This window comes from Nansenia antarctica, assembly GCF_963989245.1.
Source record: "Nansenia antarctica genome assembly, chromosome: 18".
Classification (NCBI taxonomy): domain Eukaryota; kingdom Metazoa; phylum Chordata; class Actinopteri; order Argentiniformes; family Microstomatidae; genus Nansenia; species Nansenia antarctica.
This window is the reverse complement of record NC_137691.1, coordinates 7195080-7216963: the sequence shown is the minus strand read 5'-3', so window position 1 is coordinate 7216963 and position 21884 is coordinate 7195080. Positions and strand designations below refer to the sequence as shown.

The 21884-nt window shown below is 44.0% G+C and overlaps 2 protein-coding genes across 2 annotated transcripts; both read right to left on the bottom strand.

Annotated features, from left to right (window-relative positions):
- Positions 1–324: 324 nt before the first annotated feature.
- Positions 325–1909, bottom strand: LOC308173532 (transcription factor Sp5-like; the record flags this gene model as incomplete). The annotated part of the gene is made up of 2 exons (XM_080548560.1): positions 325–1542; positions 1865–1909. 2 exons carry the CDS (start codon positions 1907–1909, stop codon positions 325–327), a joined length of 1263 nt encoding a protein of 420 aa, XP_080404686.1.
- A 10342-nt stretch (positions 1910–12251) lies between these two features.
- On the bottom strand, positions 12252–20893 carry b4galnt1b (beta-1,4-N-acetyl-galactosaminyl transferase 1b; the record flags this gene model as incomplete). Its single annotated transcript, XM_080548215.1, has 10 exons — positions 12252–12469; positions 13253–13490; positions 16776–16916; positions 17115–17302; positions 17791–17883; positions 18418–18598; positions 18778–18815; positions 19272–19378; positions 20276–20452; positions 20679–20893. 10 exons carry the CDS (start codon positions 20891–20893, stop codon positions 12252–12254), a joined length of 1596 nt encoding a protein of 531 aa, XP_080404341.1.
- Between the last annotated feature and the right edge of the window lie 991 nt (positions 20894–21884).

Sequence of the window (21884 nt, the reverse complement as noted above, 5' to 3'; positions counted from 1 at the left end):
TGCTGTATCCTGATCAATACTTTTCACTTCACTAAAAATGAAGTTTAACACAGTATTAAATATAAGATCCACAAGTATGTGTGAAAGAATCACGGCAAGCACGAGTTCAGCTTCTTAAATACTATTTCGTATTCAAAATAGACACCCTCGTCTTATGCAGAAATGTGCGTTGGGAGTCTTTGATCACTCACAAAGATGAGGGTTTTTTCCTACCGCTATCCTACAGGGGGTTTCACACCCACTGTGAGTAGCTGTGGCTTCACAGCCAGCTAGGAGTTTTACATACAGTAGTTCTCTCTCCTCTGTCAGAGTCTCTTTTGTTCTCTACTCTTTCTTGATACTCCTGGGAGGTGCGCCGGTGGTGCCCCCTCGTGGTGGCGCCGCCCCCTGCTGGCTGTCCTGGCTGCTGCAGCCCCTCCCAGACTGGTGGGTCTTCTCGTGTTTGGCCAGGTGGTCGCTCCTCATGAACCTCTTCCCGCAGGTGTGGCAGCCGAAGCGCTTCTCCCCCGTGTGCGTGCGCAGGTGTCTCTGCAGCTCGTCCGAGCGCGTGAAGTTCTTGCCGCAGAAGAGCCAGCTGCAGACGAAGGGCCGCTCCCCGGCGTGCCAGCGCAGGTGGGCCTTCAGGTGGGACGTTTTCTTGTACACCTTCCCGCACTCCGGCAGGTGGCAGATGTGCAGCCTCCTCCTGGTCCCGCCTGGTTCCTCCGGGGTGGCCGCCGCGGCTCCCGTCCCCGCGGCCGAGGCCTGGCAGTTGGGGCACTTGCAGCGTCGGCAGCGCCTCACGGAGCCCAGGAGACCCTTGGAGGAGCTGCTCTGGAGGAGGGCTGTGATCTGAGGCTGGTGCCCCAAGACCAGCTGTCTGCACAGGGCATACGGGTGGGAGTGAGGGTGAAGGTGGGGATGGGGATGGGGGTGAGAGTGAGAGTGAGGCTGGCCATGGGAATGGTGGTTGCCATGAGGGCTTGCTGTCGTCTGGGGCAGGCTCCACCACTGCTGGCCTTCCGCCTCTGCGTGTCCACCAGGGTGGTGGTGAGGGTGTCTGGGCATGGACCCTTGGAGGAAGTTCGGAAAGTTCTGTCCCATGCCGTTGTGCTGGTGGTGGAAGTACGGGGAGGGGGAGGTCCCGGTCCCCTGCACCCCCTGAGGGGTGAGCACCTTCACCGGGGAGAGCTCGAAGGCGTACGGGGCAGGGGTGGAGGAGGACTCGGCGGGCGGGGTGAGGGGAAGCTCGTGGAGGTGGTGGTGGTGGTGATGGTGATAAGGATGAGGAGCCAGTCCACCCTGGACCACATGTCCAGGAAAAGGTACCTTTGGCAGGGACAGAGTAGCCACTTGTTGGACCCCCGGGTTAGAGCTCTGGCCCATCTCGCCGCCCCACAGCTGGAACATCCCAGTCATAGAGTTCATGGCCCCTTCATAGGGGGGCTGGAAGTCCTCCTGCCCCACTCCGCTGCCCCCCAGCCGGGACAGGCCACACCCTCGGGCCAGGTAGGAGGAGAGGGGATGGAGGCCGTTGTCTGGGGATGAGCTTGGCGTGCGGTCCTATGAGAGAGAGAGATCCTGGATATTAGACTAGATGTTGAAGATGTGTCTTGTGTTTTCAATATCATATCATATCATATCATAGGCCTACAATAAATATTGCAATTTCATTGATATCTTGTAATGTGTCTGCGGTGAAGCATAGTAGGCTACAGTATATTGAGTGAGCAACTCAATTTAACAATGTTATTTGAATGCTTGCATGAATGCATTGCATTGACAATTTCATATTGCAATAACGAACTTCTTGAACAAGCAACATTGAAATCTCTATTACCTCCACCTCCATTAAAACCACGTAATACAGACATGTTAAGCTCACCTGTAAAAAGGGATGTAGAAAGTGGTCGCTGCCAGGCACAGCCATGTGTTTTAGTGCGTCCGTAGCCTCCTGCGCAACAACTTTAGCCGGCTGGAGTGCACGGCACGGCCGCTACCGGAGCCAAATCTAATCGAGGAAAACGGAAATCTTCGTGTGTGCTAGACTAGTGCATCTTTGCTGTAAATTACCACCTGTTGCGTAATCTGTGGTGAGGAAAAAGATCCCTGGAAACGATATAAAACCGTAGTAATAGAATTCTTGAATGGTCTTGTATTCCTGGACTTCGCGGTGGTGCCAGGCAGCAATCTCCCTCAATGCCTAAGATGAGAAACTTTCAGCCACCTAAACCTTGTCACCACTGATTGACCCAAACCCGCTGAATGCGTCCGGGCTTTGAAGTGTGCAGCGAGCCAATCCACACGATCCTGGTGGCATCTTATGAGAGAGGGACCCCCGCGGGACCCCCTTCACGAGGAGAAAGTAAGATGTCTGTGTGTGTGTGTGTGTGTGTGTGTGTGTGTGTGTGTGTGTGTGTGTGTGTGTGTGTGTCTCTCTCTCTCTCTCTCTCTCTCTCTCTCTCTCTCTCTCTCTCTCTCTCTCTCTCTCTCTCTCTCTCTCTCTCTCTCTCTCTCTCTCTCTCTCTCTCTCTCTCTCTCTGTGTGTGTGTGTGTGTGTGTGTCTCTCTCTCTCTCTCTCTGTGTGTGTGTGTGTGTGTCTCTCTCTCTCTCTCTCTCTCTGTGTGTGTGTGTCTCTCTCTCTCTCTGTGTGTGTGTGTGTGTGTGTGTGTGTCTCTCTCTCTCTCTGTGTGTGTGTGTGTGTGTGTGTGTGTGTGTGTGTGTGTGTGTGTGTCTCTCTCTCTCTCTCTCTCTCTGTGTGTGTGTGTGTGTGTGTGTGTGTGTGTGTGTGTGTGTGTGTGTGTGTGTGTGAAGAGAGAGAGAGAGAGAGAGAGAGAGAGAGAGAGAGAGAGAGAGAGAGAGAGAGAGAGAGAGAGAGAGAGAGAGAGAGAGAGAGAGAGAGAGAGAGAGAGAGAGAGCGGGAGCGGGAGCGGGCATGATACGAAAATGTGTCCCTCTCTCATTGTCACAATGTTTAGCCATGTAAAATTAATTGCGTGAGTTTGTGACCGTTTTTTGTTGCCTCATAGAATAAGCTCATGATTGATGAATGCGCCCCAACGCCATAGTCACACAGGGACCCACCAGTGCATCTCTTGCCCGGGTTCAAGTGAAGGCCATTACCTAATCTTATTGCAAATGGAAATGCAACTGTTGACCATTTTGCGCCTTCAAAGGATCCTCCACGAAAGTGTCAAAGTAACATTTGCATAGCCAGCGAATAACAATCCCATGCCATAGTCATCTGAATGACAACCAACAGGAGATTCCCCTTTTGTATTCCACCTACAGTAATGAATTGTTACTTTTTGCCACAAAAGCGCAATTGATTTTCTTTCTCTACGTGTCTCCAGTCGAACGGTTCATGCGGTTCATTAACCCCCACTCCCGTATTTCATCCTGACATCCTGACATTTTATTTGTTTATTTGTTTATTTGTTTTATTTAGTGCAACGTGTTAGTAAACAGAGAGGAGAATCACAGGGTAATGTTTACTAATACCTACTGGTATAATAAATCAGATGTGTGCTTGGCTCCAGCTGTACTAAACTGATTTGTAAATTATTGTTCAAAAGGCCCTTTATTCATGATGATGGAATTTGATCCGCTCAATGTTGGTGTGTTATCTAAAAAAAACGCCTGTAGATATGTACTAGTAATAAAGAAATGTTATTTGTCAATTGAATCTAAATTAGATTTAGACATTTTACTCAGATGTAAAGTTACATTTTTACATTTTTATTTTTTGGGCATTTAGCAGAATGTTAGGGTGCAGGTATAAGCAGAAGTTGTAGATTATTAGTTGTGGTTATTAGGAGGTGCTGTGCCTCACTCAGGCAGTGTGTTTCATCCTGGTTGCAGAGGATGTTAATTACTCTGCTTCGCATTTCCTGTCTCAACGCCGCCCCCCCCCCCCTCTCTCTCCTCCCCCCTCCCCTCCCCCCCCTCCCCCCTCTCTCGCTGATCCCAGATGAGTGTCTTTGAAGTGCTAACGACTCTCTCTCTCTTCTCACTTTGAACTGTGAAATACACAATGTTCCTGTGGTCCCACATATCGTCCCCTGTCTCTCCCGCAGACGAGCAGCGCTGCGCTGCAGAGCCTCATTTAAATACACCTGGATCCAGCTGCTGCTGCTGGATCCTGGCTGGCCCCTGCCTCCCCAGACAGAAGGAGATGGATCCCAGGGATCATTAGAAGCAGGCTGTGTGGGGATTCACTGGAGCTGCGGCATCATGTGATCAAACAGGCTTTCATAACATTATGGCATTAACGAGAGAGGGGGTCCCTAAGTGAAATGTTTGCGCGCCTCCCCACCTCGAACACACATGGGCGTCACCACCATATATTTGGGGGGGGACGTGTCCCCCCCACCTTTGAAACAAGGTCGTTTGGACCCCCCCACATTTGCCATCAAAAATATGTTGCATGACTGGTCAGCGTTATTTTCATTGCTTCACAATCAAATCCGTTCCACTTTATGAGTAGGGGATTGCCCATATCCAGAAGTCCACTCCGCGTTTTACTTCTGTTTTTAACACGGCAGCAGCAGAATCAGACACGCACGCAGATTCAAAACATTCAGACTGAGGCAAGATGATATTTAGATCATCCACCAAGATGGATATAAGGAAAAAAAATTCTAAGAAGAGAAAAGTAAGTCAAAGTCATCCAAGTTTTCCCGTGAGTGGCCAAACAGCAACATTGCGTTCTCCCAAGGTCAAACACAGCCAGCTTTTCTGATAAGAATGTTAGCACCTTATGAGACATTCTCTGTATTAGCAATAGAATTAGCATAGCCTACTAGCAACCAAATACGAGCTAGATCAGCTATATGGCACTAGCAGTTTTGTTAGGCATTACTAGTGCGGTTAGACATGTTTAAATGCAGAACAGACACAGGCGAAATGTCATCAAAAGCACAGAATGGCGACAAACACCTCACAGTGCTTACCTGTCCTGTCATTATTGCATCTCCTGCCCGTGTTCATTGCCCTGAGCATTTGCACAATTTAATTTGGCCATTGCACCCACCCAAAGAATCAATTTTGCATCTGATTGCTTGAGCTAGGGTTAAAAAATAAGAAGAAAACACCTGTTCCATTTATTTTTCTATTTCTAAAATGCTTGTGATTTTATTTTTTGTATTGATGATTGTATTTCGATGTCAAATGTTCTATTAGAGAAAAACAATATGAACAAGTGCTCAATGCATCCCCATTTCTCCTGATATAGGTGGTTGAGAATGAGAGTGAGTCAGAGGCAGGGGCAGCAGGCAGGGGCAGTGGAGACAGCTCTAATTCACTCTTTGATTTTGTTTGTTTGTTATAGTTGTATGTTCTGCAATGCACTGAAGAGGGCTAAGTTTGATTGTAATAGGCTCTGAGTAGCCTAGGTACATATTTTATGTTTCCTCATAACTTTTTATTCAATTTGTTGACTCAAAGTTACCTCATTCTTTTCTAATTCACTCTTTGATTCTTTTTGAATCTTCATATTTAATAAAGTACCTAAAAAGTGCCACGTGTCAGTGTCAGGCCTCTGTGAGTTAAACCAAAACATAATAGTAGTCAGTAATTGCAGACCATGCCAGCTCCAAGGAAAAACAAAGAAAGAGGGAGATTATTTTGGGTGTAAAACGCACCAGAATGCAGGAAATTGAATCTACTATTTAAAAAAATTCGGGGGGGAGACCCCCAGACCCCCCGAAAAAAAAGTGTCCCCCCCACATTCAAAAAGCTGCTGACGCCCATGCCTGACACACTCGACACCTCGAACTTGATCACTTTTTAATTCGAGCAGATGAGCGTACGGTTTTGCCGTATAGCTTGATCTGAGTTTGTCGTTTGTGACGGGTGAGGGTGTGTTGAAAGGGCTTGCGGTTATTATAAGCAACTCCCACTGCCCCCGGGAGGATAGCTCCAGTTCGTGTGAGGAAGCTGCTATCCTTAGAGGCATTTATGACCAGTCAGGTCCAGAGTTAAAGATGGGATCATTGTATTGGTATTTACAGAAAATACAGATCAACAACGTCCCACACAGCTCCGAGTACACCTTAAAATAAAGTACACATTCAAACAAAACTGAATAAATGAATCTAATAGCCTATAATCTAATAATAATATAATACATGCCATTTTATCGACTTACATTGCAGTATGAGTGCATACATTTCAGTATTATGGTCTCAACAGGAATCCAACCCGCAACCTAAGCATTGTTAGCGCCATGCTCTACCAACTGAGCCGAACAGAGGACCACATAAGTCCTAATAAGGGTATATTTCGAACAAAGAAATCTTGAGTGTTGCCTGTCTGCTGTAAGCAACAAGTCAATGATATGCTGCTGGGTGTCCATCTTGAGGGAGCACTCAAAACCCCGTCATCTGATGATCTCTCAGCCTGGAGGGGACTGATAAAGGAGATGGCCACATAGGGCTCCCCAGCTGCTTTGACCATCTGCACCATCTTTAAAGTCACTCACCAGGGCTTTTGTTGAGCTGGTTTTTACTGTCTGTGTCATAAAAGCTGATTTCACACCCATGGTGTCGTAGCCATGGTCTGAATGGGCCACCATCACCATGACCCACCAGAGTTTAAACATGACCCACCCACCCACCCATCCCAACATCCCTATAGGATACCGCCATGGACACGACCAGTCGCTTGGTACATTGACAGGCAGGTCAATTTGGGCTATCATTGTTTGTGGTCCTCTGTGGCTCCGTTGGTAGAGCATGGCGCTAACTTGGAACGGTCGTGGGTTGTTGATTCCTGCTGGGACCAAACATAAAAATATATGCACTCACTGCAGTGTAAGTTGCTTGGAAGAAAGCATATTATTGTTAGTATTGTCACAGATTTTTGTTGTTGTTGCAGGTTTAGACTAGTCATTAGTTCGACACAGGAGACTTGGTTGTCTTGTGACATTGTTATAACATTATGTGAATTACTGTATGCGAATAAAGGGGTTAGACTCCCTCTGTACAGCTCAAACATAGAGTTACTTATACGGTATATATATGGGTTCATATGGCAATCATCAAGGAAACGTGATGCAGATTGGAGATAATTACACAATCCATACATACATTTTTCTCCCTGGCCTTTGACCTGAGGTGAGCCTGCCTCCCGACACTGCACTTTTTGCACTTTTATTTCTGCACTTGTATTTGTATTGCACCTTGTTTTTAGTGTATTTTATCTGTTGTTTTCTCTTTTACTAGTGTTTTATCTGTTAAGCACTTTGGGCGGCTGTTTGTCGTTGTAAAATTGTGCTATATAAATAAACATTACTTACTTACTTACATGTCAACAGTTGTATCCTGGAGAGTGCTTGATCAGATGTTTATGATGGGTGGAACATATAGCGCTGATCTCTGGAGGAATATTAAAGCAGCTCTGAGAACTTGTCTCCCAAGTGTCTTGCTGAGTTTGTATATTGTATATGTGTAGATCAATTTTGGACTACAATTTAGAAATTACGCAAAGATAATCTATAATATAATTAGCCTACACATATGTCATATTGCTCCAATGTGCTCTTCTTGATATCAATTGTTTAGTTTTCGAAGGATTATTCCTTTCCTTAATTTTTGAAATGTCCTTCTCTTTTACATGTGTCAAGATTGATGAAAATATGTTCCCATCCAGAACAATCTATCTATGGGTGTAACTCACCTTTTAACACATCCAAAACCGAGGGCTTTTAAGGTCTATAGTCTAAATTCCACACAACACAATAAACCCAGAAGATTCTTAATCAAACATGGCTTCCATTAGCTAGCATATATATACACAACACACTATACTCTGGAAGGTTGTTATGTAAATATTTGCTCAAACAAAACCGTGACAATGTAGTCTGCAGGCACTGAGCCTTCTACCATTTCGAATGATGAAGACTAATTTCAGAGGATTCTAGAATTCATTTAGTCATATCTCTGAAATACCACAAAACATAAATATTGTAAAGAGACAGAAGAACAATGAGCTTATTCGTAATTAATGAACAACATTGAACTTACTGTAATTATTCAGCATTCAGCAGACAGACACATACACAGACAGACAGACAAACAGACAGAAACACACACACACGCGCACGCACACACACACACACACACACACACACACACACACACACACACACACACACACACACACACACACACACACACACACACACACACACATCACACAAACCCACAAAAAAAACACCTACCTGACAATGTTACATTACAATTGACCCATCATGTGTTGGGTAGTAGGTTGATGATGGCTGTTTAAACTATTCATTTTGCGAAATTCAAGGGGCACCACATAAACACAATAGTTGTGTTGCTTTGTTGTTCGTATGCAAAACAGTAGAAAGCCAATCCATTGATGTTGTCTTCCTAATTGTATGGCGGGGGAGCAGGGGGACTGAGAGGCAGATGTTGCATTTCAAAGCGTTGCGGTGCATTTGGAGGAGAGCAGTGTGGCTTCAAAGCGTGAATATTTGGATATTTGCTTCTAAACTAATTTTGACACTAAGTCACTACTATTCTATTCACCTATACAGGACTGTGCATACAGATATGGTGCACATTTACAACATTTAAGTTGAAAAAGTCAGTCTCAGACATGTCGAATTTGTGTAAAACATGTATAACATCACACCCACAAAACAAACACTGTCTAACACCCAGTTTCAATAATGTAATAAAAAAAAAAATCATTGATGATACTGTACAACATCAACGACTGCCAATGAAACAAGGTTCTAAATCTTTAATCGACTTTCCAGCATCTGTAGAGTACTCTCTTGTCCACCATTCTCACAGGCGCCACGCTTTTTCTCTTTTAACTGATTCCAGCTGATTAGCACACCAAGGTAGATCTGCTGGCTGGAGCGCCCCAAGAAACACAGCAATCCAAAATGGAAATTAACTCTCATCTGTGATATTACAGATCAAAGATGTGGAATTATTTTACTTATTGTTATTCCAATTGATCTTCAGATGACAGGAAAGAGAGAGAGAGAGAGAGAGAGAGAGAGAGAGAGAGAGAGAGAGAGAGAGAGAGAGACAGTTCCTTTCCTTTTCCTTGATTTTAATCCTTTTTACCTCTGATGTTTGATGTGCCAAGTTGATGCTGCTATTTCTATGCGTTTTGCTACACACTAGTCAACCCCACTACTGATTCAGATGTGGATACACTGATTCCTGTACGACATCACCTTCAATTAATAACTACGCTGTATCAGTCAAGTTTCTTGGCCTTCAGACGCCACTGACACCAGAAGCTACAAACACACCACCAGTGTTAACAAGTGGAAGATGCAGTCTTCGTGTTGCAACGTGTCACGTCATCTCAGGTTTGATAAGGAACTGGAAGACACAGCTGATTATCTCAGTAATTGGCACTGCATCTGAGATTATGGCAAGGGTTCTCCTTCACATTCATCATCCTATCGTATCCCATCCCATCTCAAAATGATATACATTTTCAAAGGCATTGATATGATTATTTTTTCCAATATCTCCCACTCCCTTCCCAACCTGATTTGTTTTCAATTTGTTTATTTATCATACAATTTGTTTATTGTATTATATCCCTACCCTCTTAAGCACCTCTATTATATTGATCTCCATGCCTGTCGCTTCCTCCCTCTACACAGTAGTGTGCACGCACACGCACACACACACACACACACACACACACACACACACACACACACACACACACACACACACGCACACGCACACGAATCCTGTTGACTGCTGTTGAGACAGTGATACTCCTTTCAAATTCAAGATCAAGAACAGAAACTCAGCAGACAAATAAAGACAGGTCATAAATATAATCCCCTAAATATAATATGAAACAGATTTCAAAGAGGCTCTCTGGGCAGCATATCCTCCAGACTCTCCCTGGAAGCACAGGGACACACATATGTACTAATTGGCATGGGGGAATAGCCGGGAAGAAGCCCAACCACATCAATGAAGAACTGCATCAATAAACAAGGCTGCTGATGACAGGCATCAGTGGGTCCAGTTGCCTTGTTTTGCTTGTCTAACATCGATGTTACCCACTTGTTAAGTCTGACGTCAAAAGTGACGTTTAACTATTTCCGGGTCTAAACCAGAAATTCTCAGCACCAGAGTACCTCTGAACTACAGCGGTAGAATGACAGTTTAATCGTTTTTTAGACTCGGATCTATTCATTCAACAAGGGACACAGCAGCACTTTCCAGTTTTCTCCATATTGTCAGGGTATTTGAGCCTCGGAAAAGCGCTATATAAATATAATTAATTATTATTATTATTTCGGCATTTCGAAGACAGCACCTCAGCCAACGTTGGACCCGGAAACACGTCATGACTTAACAAGCGGTGCAGAGTTTGGCTATTTGAGAAGCGAGAGTTCAATAAAAAAAAATAATACAAAATACATTATTGAGCATCAAGGGCATCATTTTTTTCAGAGACTTTTTTTTAATCATGTCAAAAGTTGAAATTAAAAAAAGACTATAGCGCAGTAGGTTGTGAAGACGGGTCTCAGACACTTGGAAGACTTGCGCCCTTGGTTCTTGGGAGAAGCAGGCACAACACAGAACATCCTTCAACACTGGAACAATGGGAAACACTGTTCAAATCACCTCAAATATTGAACTCAGAGGGGTAAAATTCTAACTTGAGAACTGGGCCAGAGAGATGCTATGTGCTTATATCTCAAGTTAAGATTTGGCCCGAGTATTTAACACCACGTTTCAGGGATAGAAACCAATGCTCATATAGCTGACAGAAATAGAACACAAAATAGCTTCTGAGCAGTTTCTAAATATTATTCAAAACATTTAAAAACTAAATGAAATAACCATTTCTCTAGTGGATCTCTGGCACCTTGTGGTTGCTACTAACGAATGACTGTTACAAAGTGATTTGTAGTTTTGATTTAGGAAACAATATTCTAATGCAAGGGCGCCATCTTGAGGCCATGGTACAAAATAACAGCATATAATCATGTTATCAGGCATGGGCACGTCCTCATCTCAGGTAATAAATACCCTAGATTAACTGTTTGTATAAAATCTGTTTTCCAGTCTTGGTAAGCCTACTAGGTACTGTGACCTTTACTGTACCATTTACACTGTCTCATACTGACTGTGTTTAAACTACACCCTTTTTACAATTACAGTCTTTGCGTGAGTACTTTCTTTTTCTACATGGAACTGATGAAAAAAATTAATAATAGGGACACATGCACTTTGGTCAAACCTACTGTTGTGTGTAAGAGGCAGCATATATAAATGCAATCAATCTCAACTCCCATTCAAAGGCGTGCATGGAAAGATCCCTCTTTGTGATGCTTGAAGTGGAGACAAGAGTGAGACAGACCTCCGACAATACTGCTTTAGATCAACACAAACCAAACTAATCCCAGGTCAGATCCTAGAGAGGTGAGCCTACTTCTCAAATTATGGGCCAGTCAAGGGTGACAGACACAGAGGATTCTGGGTAGGGTGTTGGGAGGGAGGGGCAGGGGCAGTAATAAAAACAAAAACAAAAACTGTATACAATTTGACCCCCGGCCGTTCCACCAGAAAAACCTTTGGCACAGCCACCCAAGGAGAATTGGAACCACACATTGTAGTAGTGTCTTGAATGTGTTCTTCATCTGGCATTGGAAAAGGAGCACCCGTGACATCACACACAGAGGCGTGTCCTGACAGTCAGTCCTCACCCTCAGCCCGGCCCAACAGCTCAGCTCAACACACACATCACACAACACACACATCAGCCCAGGCCAGTCATCTGTATAGTGCAAGTGGGCCAGTACACACAGCCTCTGCACTCATCAGAACAGTACTGAGTGACTCACTTCCGTTTTTCCTAACATGTCAATCCGTTTTTCTTCTTCTTCTTTTTCTTCTTCTTCTTCTTCTCAATAACAAAACGACTCAGTGGTGACTCATCAGATAAGATTTGAGGCACAAAATGTCCAAAACCCCCCTTGAAGGATCACAGCCTTGAGTTTGCAGTCAAGAGTACCTCATTGAAGAGACACAAGATGAGGGGGAACGGCAGCCTCGCTTGGATCGCATGACAGTCTCTCTCTAGTGAACCAAGCAAGGTCATCGTCAAGGGCAGGTGTGTAAAGGCATTGTCGTAAACCTTATCTGATGGGACACACTGGGAGAGAGCGTCTTTGGCAACCTAGGAAGAGAGCGGGCATCTGGAATTTTGAACAACAGGAAGAGAAATGAGGGGGGAATGGGGGGGGGGGGTTAATTATGAGTCAAACACTGAAAGCGGTTCTTGAAGTAGAGGAGGCCATTTTTGGTGTGTGTGGCGTCTGAGGAGGCTAGTGGGTAGCGGAACTTGGCGTAAGTCTTATCACTCTCCGATTGGCTGACCCAGGGAAGTTTGATCTTGGTGGCGTGGTTGACTATGACGTCATCGCAAGAGCCCACGTGGAGTGAGCCAAGGCCGTCGATGAAAAACTCTGTAACAAAAAACAACAAGGATCGAAAAATAAATGATGTGGTTGTTTTTACGCTTTAAATTCTTAATTTTATGTATCACACAATTTACAATAACAATATGCTTAAAGTAAACAGAAGCAACCGTCTTCCTTCTAAAGCTTTTGGATAGTAAGTGTGAAAAGCAGCCTTTGTGCCTCAATATCCACACATCACAAAATACACCTACATTTACATTTTACATTTTTGCCATTTAGCAAACGCCTTTAACCAATCGACTTACAACAAATACATTTGACTAAGTAGTGAATCATAGCAAGAAAAAGTAATCAGGTCTGGAGCCGTCGTGCTAGAAGAAGGAAGATTTTTTATTTTTAGCTTCAGCCACTCGTCCACTACAATCACCCATCATCCCGCATCCACTTCACACACTCATCCACTACTACTCACTCATCAGTCCCGCATTCACATCACTCACCACTTTCAAAAATAAACTTCAGCAGGTCATAGTTGACTGTTGTTCCTGCTGATTGCCCCCCCCCCCCCACATACACACACACACACACACACATGCATGCCCCGCCCCCCCACATACACACACACACATACACGCATACACACACACACACACACACACACACCGCTCTCTTTCCACACATACAGTAGGTTAGCTGATTTTGTTTCTATTTGTTTTTATTTATGTATCTTCACTGTCTTTGCCATTCTCATGTATTGTATGTATTGTTTTATGTTGACCATGACCAGTGGAGTGAGTGAATGAGGCTGGGGCTCTGAGCTCTACTCACCCAGATGTGCCACCCTGGCCAGGCGTGGGTCAAAGCCCACCTGCTGGATCTTATCTGTGCGGCCTAGGAAGAAGTTGATGACCCCGTCGGTGACCACGCAGTTAGGGAAGCCCTGGATGAGGTGGTGGAAGCCACGCCTCAGGTGCAGGCAGTCGCCATCCTCCTCCCCGGGCTCGATGGAGATGGTCTGCCTGTAGGTGGCAGTGTAGCCCGTGGCCTCCCGCACCGCCCCGCCCACCTTGACCACACGCACACACACACACACACACACACACACACACACACACACACACACACACACACACACACACAATACATTAGCAAATACATTACTGAAACATGCATACACACACACACACACACACACACACATGCACACACGCACACACACACACACACACACACACACACACACACACACACACACACAAACTGTGTGGAAATGTGGTGACAATCACGTTGAGTATTAGTCAATCTGAAGAATTGTTACAACTCCCCAGTACCCAGGATGTGGTTAGAAATAGGGACGTTTTGCTAGTTTCCATTCTACTGGTCTAGCGGTCCAAGGGGCTGTTTGTTCACAGGGTTGCCACGCTTGCCTTGAAATCATTTTCCATACCACCTCTTGATTTTCCAGGTACCATGTTTTGTGCTGATATCTAGACCGTTTAAACTTTCTGCCCCCGCCCGTCCACCACACCGGCCCACCCCCACCCCCAGAGGACACCTGACTACTTACTTGATTTAAAAGATGTGCCGTCTAGATGTGCAGTCTAGTCTAGATGTGCGATCAGCTCTTAAATGCTTAGAGATAGTTAGCTGTCTAACCAGTGTTTTGATAGCTCAGTGTAGATGTATTAAACTAGAACTAATGAGATATGACCGTTTTAACTTGAGCCCCCCACTCGCGGATATCAGGAAGTATTAGCTCTATTGGCCGTTATCGTTAGCAACACATTATAATAAAAAAAATAAATAAAAAAACAACATCAATGTTTGTTTGCAACAATGAACCATGTGCTTGCCAACCAACATTGATAAAGCCACATTTAAAACAGCCACAGACAGTTCCAAGCCAACTACTTAAATTTGAGAATAAACTTAAATTATTAAATGTTTTAGAAAGCCTATCAAATTTTCCAGGACAAGATTTCCATGTTAATTTTCAATTTTGCTCAGTTTCCATGCCTTTTCCAGGTATTTTCTCAATCATTTCCATGTTTTCCCTGTTTTCCAGGTAGAGTGGCAACCCTGTGTTCACAAGACACAGGGATATTTGCGGTTCCTAGAATATTAGATTAGATTAAACTTTATTGTCATTGCCCCCCCCCCCTCCCCTCCCCTCCCGATGTCCCTATGGTGAGCCGCCTGTTGCAGAGTGGATGCGGTGTAGGCGCAGTGGCCTTGTCCTTTAAATGTACTTTAGATACTGACGGCCTCAGGCCATCTACTTTATGCTCATAATGTGTCCGTTTTTCAGTCTGTGACCTCCGAACAAGGACACACTGAACACACGCAATGAAAGAGATACATTATCAGCATAAAGCAGAGGGCCTGAGGCCCCTAGCACCCTAAAATACATCTAGAAGCCAGCCCCCACTTACACCACCGCGTCCACTCTGCAACCGGCGGTGCCTGAACATTTTGATTGGTTGGCGACTTGTTCCCGGCTTCGCCAGCTGTCCAACCTGATATTAACTGCATCTAGTAGGTTTTATGATGCAAATCATAATACGTAACTTATTCTTTTGAGAGGACACAATAAACAGTAAAAAAAAAAAACGTCAGAAGAAACTAATACTACAAATATCTCTTTGTGTTTTTCATTCGCTAATGGGTTTCTGCAAAGAATATCTGCCCACTGACATATGTTTTCCATTACAATATTCCACTCCAGAACTGGACTCCTACTTTGGCATAAACAAGAGGTCTATTCTACTCCTCCCAGAGAGTGGGCTCCAGATTCCAGGCAAATCCTTTTCGGACTGACAGATACACACACACACACACACACTCACACACACACACACACACACACACACACACACACACACACACACACACGCCCACAGACACTTCTTTTTGCTACAAGAGCATGTGGTGATAGTGTGAATGACCGGAAAAGGGAGGGAGAGAGATGGGTACAGCACAGTGTTCGTGAGCATGCATGTGTGAGTGTTTGAGAGTTGCAGTCTGTGTCATTAAATTAAAAGAGAAGAAAATGGATGTGGCTGTCACCCACAGTTTGAAAAAAACTGTCTGTCTTATTCCCTCAACAGATGGAAAACATCAACCACTCTTTTTTTTTTTCTTCTTAATTTGTCATGGTTTTAGATTACACTTGGCCTGTTTATTTTCATACTAACTCCTTTCATGGTATACAACAAGATCATATTCTTTATCTTAAGGGGACTGGTATGGGACAGTGAAAAAAAAGTGTTAAAAGTGTTCTCTGTCTGGGGGGCGCTTAGGTGGCGTAGCTGACCAAGCGCTGACCATGGAACCGCAGGGTTCCCGGTTCGATTCCGGCCGCGGACTGTCACCAGCTACTGGTGGCTGGACATTCTTTGAACTAATTGCTAATGCCTGTCACCTGTTGTATGTTTGTATGTGGCTATTTAGGTGTGTCCCTTTTCCCTGTTCCCTTGTTAGTCGATCACTTGTGTTACCCTTTGGAATGCTTCTGAATCCTGTTGTAGGTATTACCACTTCACGTATCCGATTACCCGGAACGTTATTGAGCCTGGACTTTGTTTGCGTTTGAAACCTTGTACCTACTTTGGAGCTCATTGCTCAAACTTTATTTTCCGTGCACTTTGTTCTGCTCTCAGTATCTTAGTTAATATTTGCATACGTGCGGAGCCCTACTGCTCTCCTTTATGTTTGTCCCATTTGGAAGTGTTATGTTTGAACCTGTTATGTTTGAACTATTGATCTCAGTAAAGAGAACCTTTATTTTATTCAAATCTCCGTGTCGTTGATTGCATACACCGCACCTGGACCCGACACAGTTGTATATACTAAACTTTTATAGAAACGTAACAGCGGACATGTCCTGCATGTCATCCCTTCTCCCTCTCTCTCTCTCTCACCCATCCTTCCTGTCTAAATCTTCACTGTAACTGTCAATAAAAATGAAAAAATATGAGTGGGACTGCCCCACCCAGAAACTCTGTCTGTTGAATGATGACATTGCTCTTTGCTATCTCCTTGTCACAGTCAGAGCAGAAAGGAAAAAAACAGGAAAAGGTGATTTTGTTATATATGATATGAAACCGTCTCAACTGTCCCTTAGAAACCAGTGTTGTCAGGGTTCATACCTGGGTTTCTGCAAGATATGTCACTCTACTATATTCGTTTTTTTGGACCCAGTTTTACTATATTATATTACATACTATACTATACTATATTCAATACTGTATCACTCTCACCAGTTTTACTATATTATATTGATTATTGTTATATATTATATATATACTGTATATACTATATTATATACTGCTATATAATACTGTGTTCTCACCAGGTCTAGTGTGGTCTTTTCAAGGACGTCTACCAGTTTCTCCAGCTTGGTGTTGGCCGTGAAGATGAAGTCATCGTCCACCCACAGCACGTACTTGGTGGTCACCTGGGAAACAGCCAGGTTCCGTCCTGCGAACCACCCCTGGGACACAGAGAACAGAGAAGGACAGAGAAGGATGTGAGAGAGACTACTACCCGTTCTATAAACAGGTTCATCCTGCAACACTGTTACTGACTGCATCGTTCTGCTTTCTGGGAGCAATGAAGTAAATAACATTTGTTTGGCGTAATGATATAAAAGAACATTGTTCATAATCGTTATGTAATCATTTTTCAGTACCTTTCCGAATGGCATAATGTAATGCTCGATGTAGGGACCAGAGACCTTTTGGGGGTTTTCACTGTCATCAGCTATCACTATGGTTACAGTGGGATAGTACCGTCGCACACTGTCGATGAGATCTTGCAGCTTGTCGTAGCGTAGAAAGGTTTTGGTTGCTATGGTAACAAGGGCACTGATGTTGTATTCTAGAGAGGAAATGGTAAAATAATTAAAGAAGTAAAATAAGTAAGTGAAAATGAGAAATGAGAAATGTTTCAAATACTGTATTTGCTTTATCTAAGGAATTTCAAGGACATCATTTGATGGTTACTGTTTGGTGGTATCATCTCTGGGAATAGTGTACTTTTGTTTGTAGCATATGTGACGGCATCTGGTGAAAGCGGTCGGTAATCGACCTAACGTTCTGACTTTTATTCCGAAAAATGTAAATACATTTAAAGGTTGTTGAAAATCAATGACACACTCGCTAGTCAAGCCGAAATAATGCAATTGCAATGGATTCGGTGAGTAATCCCCACTACTACCTAGTTAGTGTAGTAGAGTAATGGGGATTACTCACTGAATCCATCCACACCAGCTGCTGTCACATTATGTGTGAGGTGTCAGCGGGTGAGACGTGTCTTTAGTGACACCTTTAGTGTTCGTGTTGTTGTGACAGATGCAGGTGACCTACCCCCTTTGGGTCCAGTGTTGTAAAGCTTCGGTGTTACACCGTGACGGATCTTGATGGAGAAAATGGCTTGGTGTCCCTCTGTCTCAAACTGCACTGAAAGACACATCGAAAGACTTTCCAATAACCATACATCACTAACCGACCCCAAAGACATCACAAATGGGATTAGCTGGCAGTTCAGAACTGAGATGCAAGGCTTTGCAGCTACGTGGGGAATGGAGAGTACTGTAGCTCATCTGACATCTGAATGCTCTGAATACACTTTCGGCGGTGGTAGCCTAGAGGCTAGAGAGGCCGGCTAGCAATCGGAAGGTCGCCGGTTCGATCCCCACCTCAGGAGGTGGCTGCATGTGAGCTGGACGATTGCTGGCATCACATCTAAGGTGCCTACCACTGCCGTTGTGCCCTTGAGCAAGGCACTCACTCCCTAATTGCTCCAGAGGCGCTGACTATGAATGAATGAATGAATGAATGAATGAGCAAAACAATTATTTCGTTGTACTCTGTGCAATGACAAAAAGGTTGTTCAGGCTTTGTTTAAACATATTTGGAGAAAGAGCAGTAGTACAACTCAGCCAAAGGGTGTGGCCTCACCTGTGTCAGCCGTGCTAGGGTGGAAGAGCTCACCTGTGTCGGCCGTGCTAGGGTGGAAGAGTGTGTTGGTGTAGGTCACAAACTGAAGCTGCCGGTTCAGGTTAAGCAGTAAGCTGCTGGACAGAGTCATGTGCATCTCCCCGTCACCTTTGACCTTTACCCCCTCAACTTCGGCTGCCACATTTAATGTTCCCAGTGTGGCAGTGATGTTGACCTGAGGTAGACAGAAAGAGGATAAGAGAGGGGAGACGTACCACAGCAGTTGTAAGTATGGCACTTACACCTAAACACAACACTTTCAAGTTGTGTAAATTCAGTCCAGACACAGACTGAAATAGTCCTTAAAAACAACAATAAAAGTCAAAACATTGGGAAAACTGTTTGTCAACTTACTGAGTATAGATCTTTGGGAAGATCTTGCAAGGCCAGCCCTGAAAACATATGACATTAATTTACTGGCATATTGATACGCCTACAGGGCCTCTCTACGTTCTACATTCATTTCCTCAACTGTCAAATACCACATCTGCAAAGTCTCTGCTCGGCCAAGGCAATGTGGTCTACTACAATAAACATACAACACTTGTCTCTGTGGCATGATGTTTTAAATTGACATCATATACAACAGCACTTAAATTAGCAAGTGCATCAGGTTGTTAGTTATCAGTGGTAGTGATATCAGAGGTAGTGGTGGATGATAACGTAGTTTGGTTGGAATAACAATAGCAATTACATGTGATGCATTTGTGTACCATGACATGCTTTGTGGATTTGTAACTGAATGTAATGTTATTGTTGTATGGTTACACTTTTCCTGCAAGGTGTCTCCTCCTGTAAAAAATGTTTTAGCTACAGTAAGACTAAGTAATTCCTGTGAGATGCCCGACCTGGGATGAGTATGGTTTTGAGCGGCCTCAATTCCACTCCCTGTGTTGGGTACTGCAGGGGATTGTTGGCCTCTGCCACCATGAGGAGATCGGCAGAGGTCTGGGACCTGCAGGGGACACACATACGTCAGACTGAAACAAATCTGGAGAGCTATTATGTGTGACAGCAGCTGGTGACGTTTTTTCAGGAAAAAAAAGTCTAAAGGCCAATGCACACAGCGTGCGATTTCTGTTGCGCGTCAACATTCCATTTTGAAGTTTGAATGGAAGTCTATGAGAACATCGCATTTCAACACACACGGCCCCGATTTTAATCGCACGGCGAAAATTCGATTCCATTCATTATGAATGGGACAAAGCACAAATTTGACAGTGCGACAAAACTCGCAAAACTCGTGTGCTTTGTCCCATTCAAAATGAATGGAATCGAATTTTCGCCGTGCGATTAAAATCGGGGCCGTGTGTGTTGAAATGCGATGTTCTCATAGACTTCCATTCAAACTTCAAAATGGAATGTTGACGCGCAACAGAAATCGCACGCTGTGTGCAGAGCCCTTAACAATTTGATTGGTTGCCGACTTGTTTCCGGTTTCACCAACTGCCATCCCATATGACTGGTACTCAGTTAGAGCTGTCAGTGTGGACTGGAGAGAGTCTCACTCTCTGTCGTCAAGACAACCCTATACAGGATATCCTTTACCAACGGGCTGCTGAGTATGTATCATCATTACCCCAGTGATCTGCAGCAGATTTAGCCTGAAGCTAAGATTTAAGACACATAAAAACGCCAGGAAACAACTATTCCTGGAGTATGGGACAACGTCAAATTATGATTTGTCCCCTCCTATCTGGTTTTGTGCTCACAGAAATAAGATACAGTCATTTCTACTACGAACGGTTCGCTGCTCCTGACCCGGCGGTGATTCTTTAATTCAGGTCAGTGACGCGCACAACAAAACACAACATTCTGATTAGCATGTTGTCTGTAGCAGTTCTGTATTTACCTCATCTGGTAACCCTGATATTCCTTGGCACGCCGCCTCTTCATTTCCTCCAGCTCAGAGGCCTCGAAGGCAGTGTGCAGGGGGTGGGCCGACACACGCGGGAACAGCAATTGGGAGAAGGGCAGGTTCACGCCCCCGTTCTCACCCTCACACACACACGCGTTCCGTGCCAGCAGACTGGAGGAGTTTGTCAGAGTGAGGTGTCCATCAATCAAATGCAGTGTGCAGTAAATGATTTCCACCGCATTATCATCATCATCATCATCATCATCATCATCATAGACCCCCCTACTGGCATTTGAAATAGTAGAACTAAAGTATGCTTTAATGAGTCATTACCTATGGTCAGTTTGGTGAACGAACAATGGAAATCTTTTTAAATCAGTTCATATTCAAAACTCACCCAGCCACACTCTCCCTCAGGCGATAGGGGATGTTGCCAGATCTATGATCTGGTTCTGGGAGCCTGTCCTCTAGATGCTTCTCTACTACAGGCCCAGGTCTCTGCCGCACATCCACCGTGGTGTAGGCCCGGGTGGGCCAGGAATGGAGGAGGGCCAGCACCAGTACCACCGACGCCACGATGGCCAGCAACACTGTCTTTCTCAGGGAGCGCATCCTAAAAACTACACACAATAGCAAGCAGAAGACGAGACGAACGGGATGAGGTCATTTTCATGGCGCCTTCATTTTCGGAGGAGAGTACTTTTTATTTTATTTTACATACGACAGTATGTAACGATGAAATGATTTGATACAGTATTATAAATTTCTGAATGAGTTAAATGGGTGGTATTAGAAGGTTGTATGCAGCAAGCGTGAATGACAGTTTATATTACCACATTACATGCAATACAGCTTTTTGTTGAATGAACACTTTGGAAACAGATTTGTTATGGAGCATGTGACAATAACAACCCACAACCGATAAGAAAACTAACATACCTGACTGCCTCTATCCACTCAGAGAGAAGTAATCTCTTGAAAGCAACTGCATCTCCCGAAATCCCATAATGAACAGGTATGGTAGAATACTTTTCCCATCTGCAACAACAACAATAAATCAATTACTTAATCAACAAAAGAAGTGAAATTACATTACTTATTCCCAAGGGCACTTGTAAATAACCCCATGAAAAGCTTATTATTTTAAGTTACTTAACCTGCCGTACATTTGTACATTTGTAACCTACTTATTACAGGACTAATTTTGATATGTGATTTATATGTTATCGAAGTGGATATCCGTGGCTTTTATTGGAACTTCATTGTTCCACACACTAAAGTGTTGCATCCAAGCGAGTTATACAGGGTATATACAGGAATCTTGAGGTTAATTTCAATACCTTTCTAAGACTTTTTAAAGAGTGACACCTTTAACTTAACCGTTTTAGTTTGCAATAGACTAGACCACTAGCATACAACAGAATTTCCGGCTCATCTTTGTTTTTTAATAAAACTAATAAATTCACAAACTTTTACTAAAAGTGTTTAGGACTCAAACTCTTTGGACAGAGTCTAATTCTGAAAAATACCAACAAAATTCAAGACCTCATAAAATCGTGATAAGACTTTTTAATACTTATTAAGGGTCTTGATTTTCCCAAAA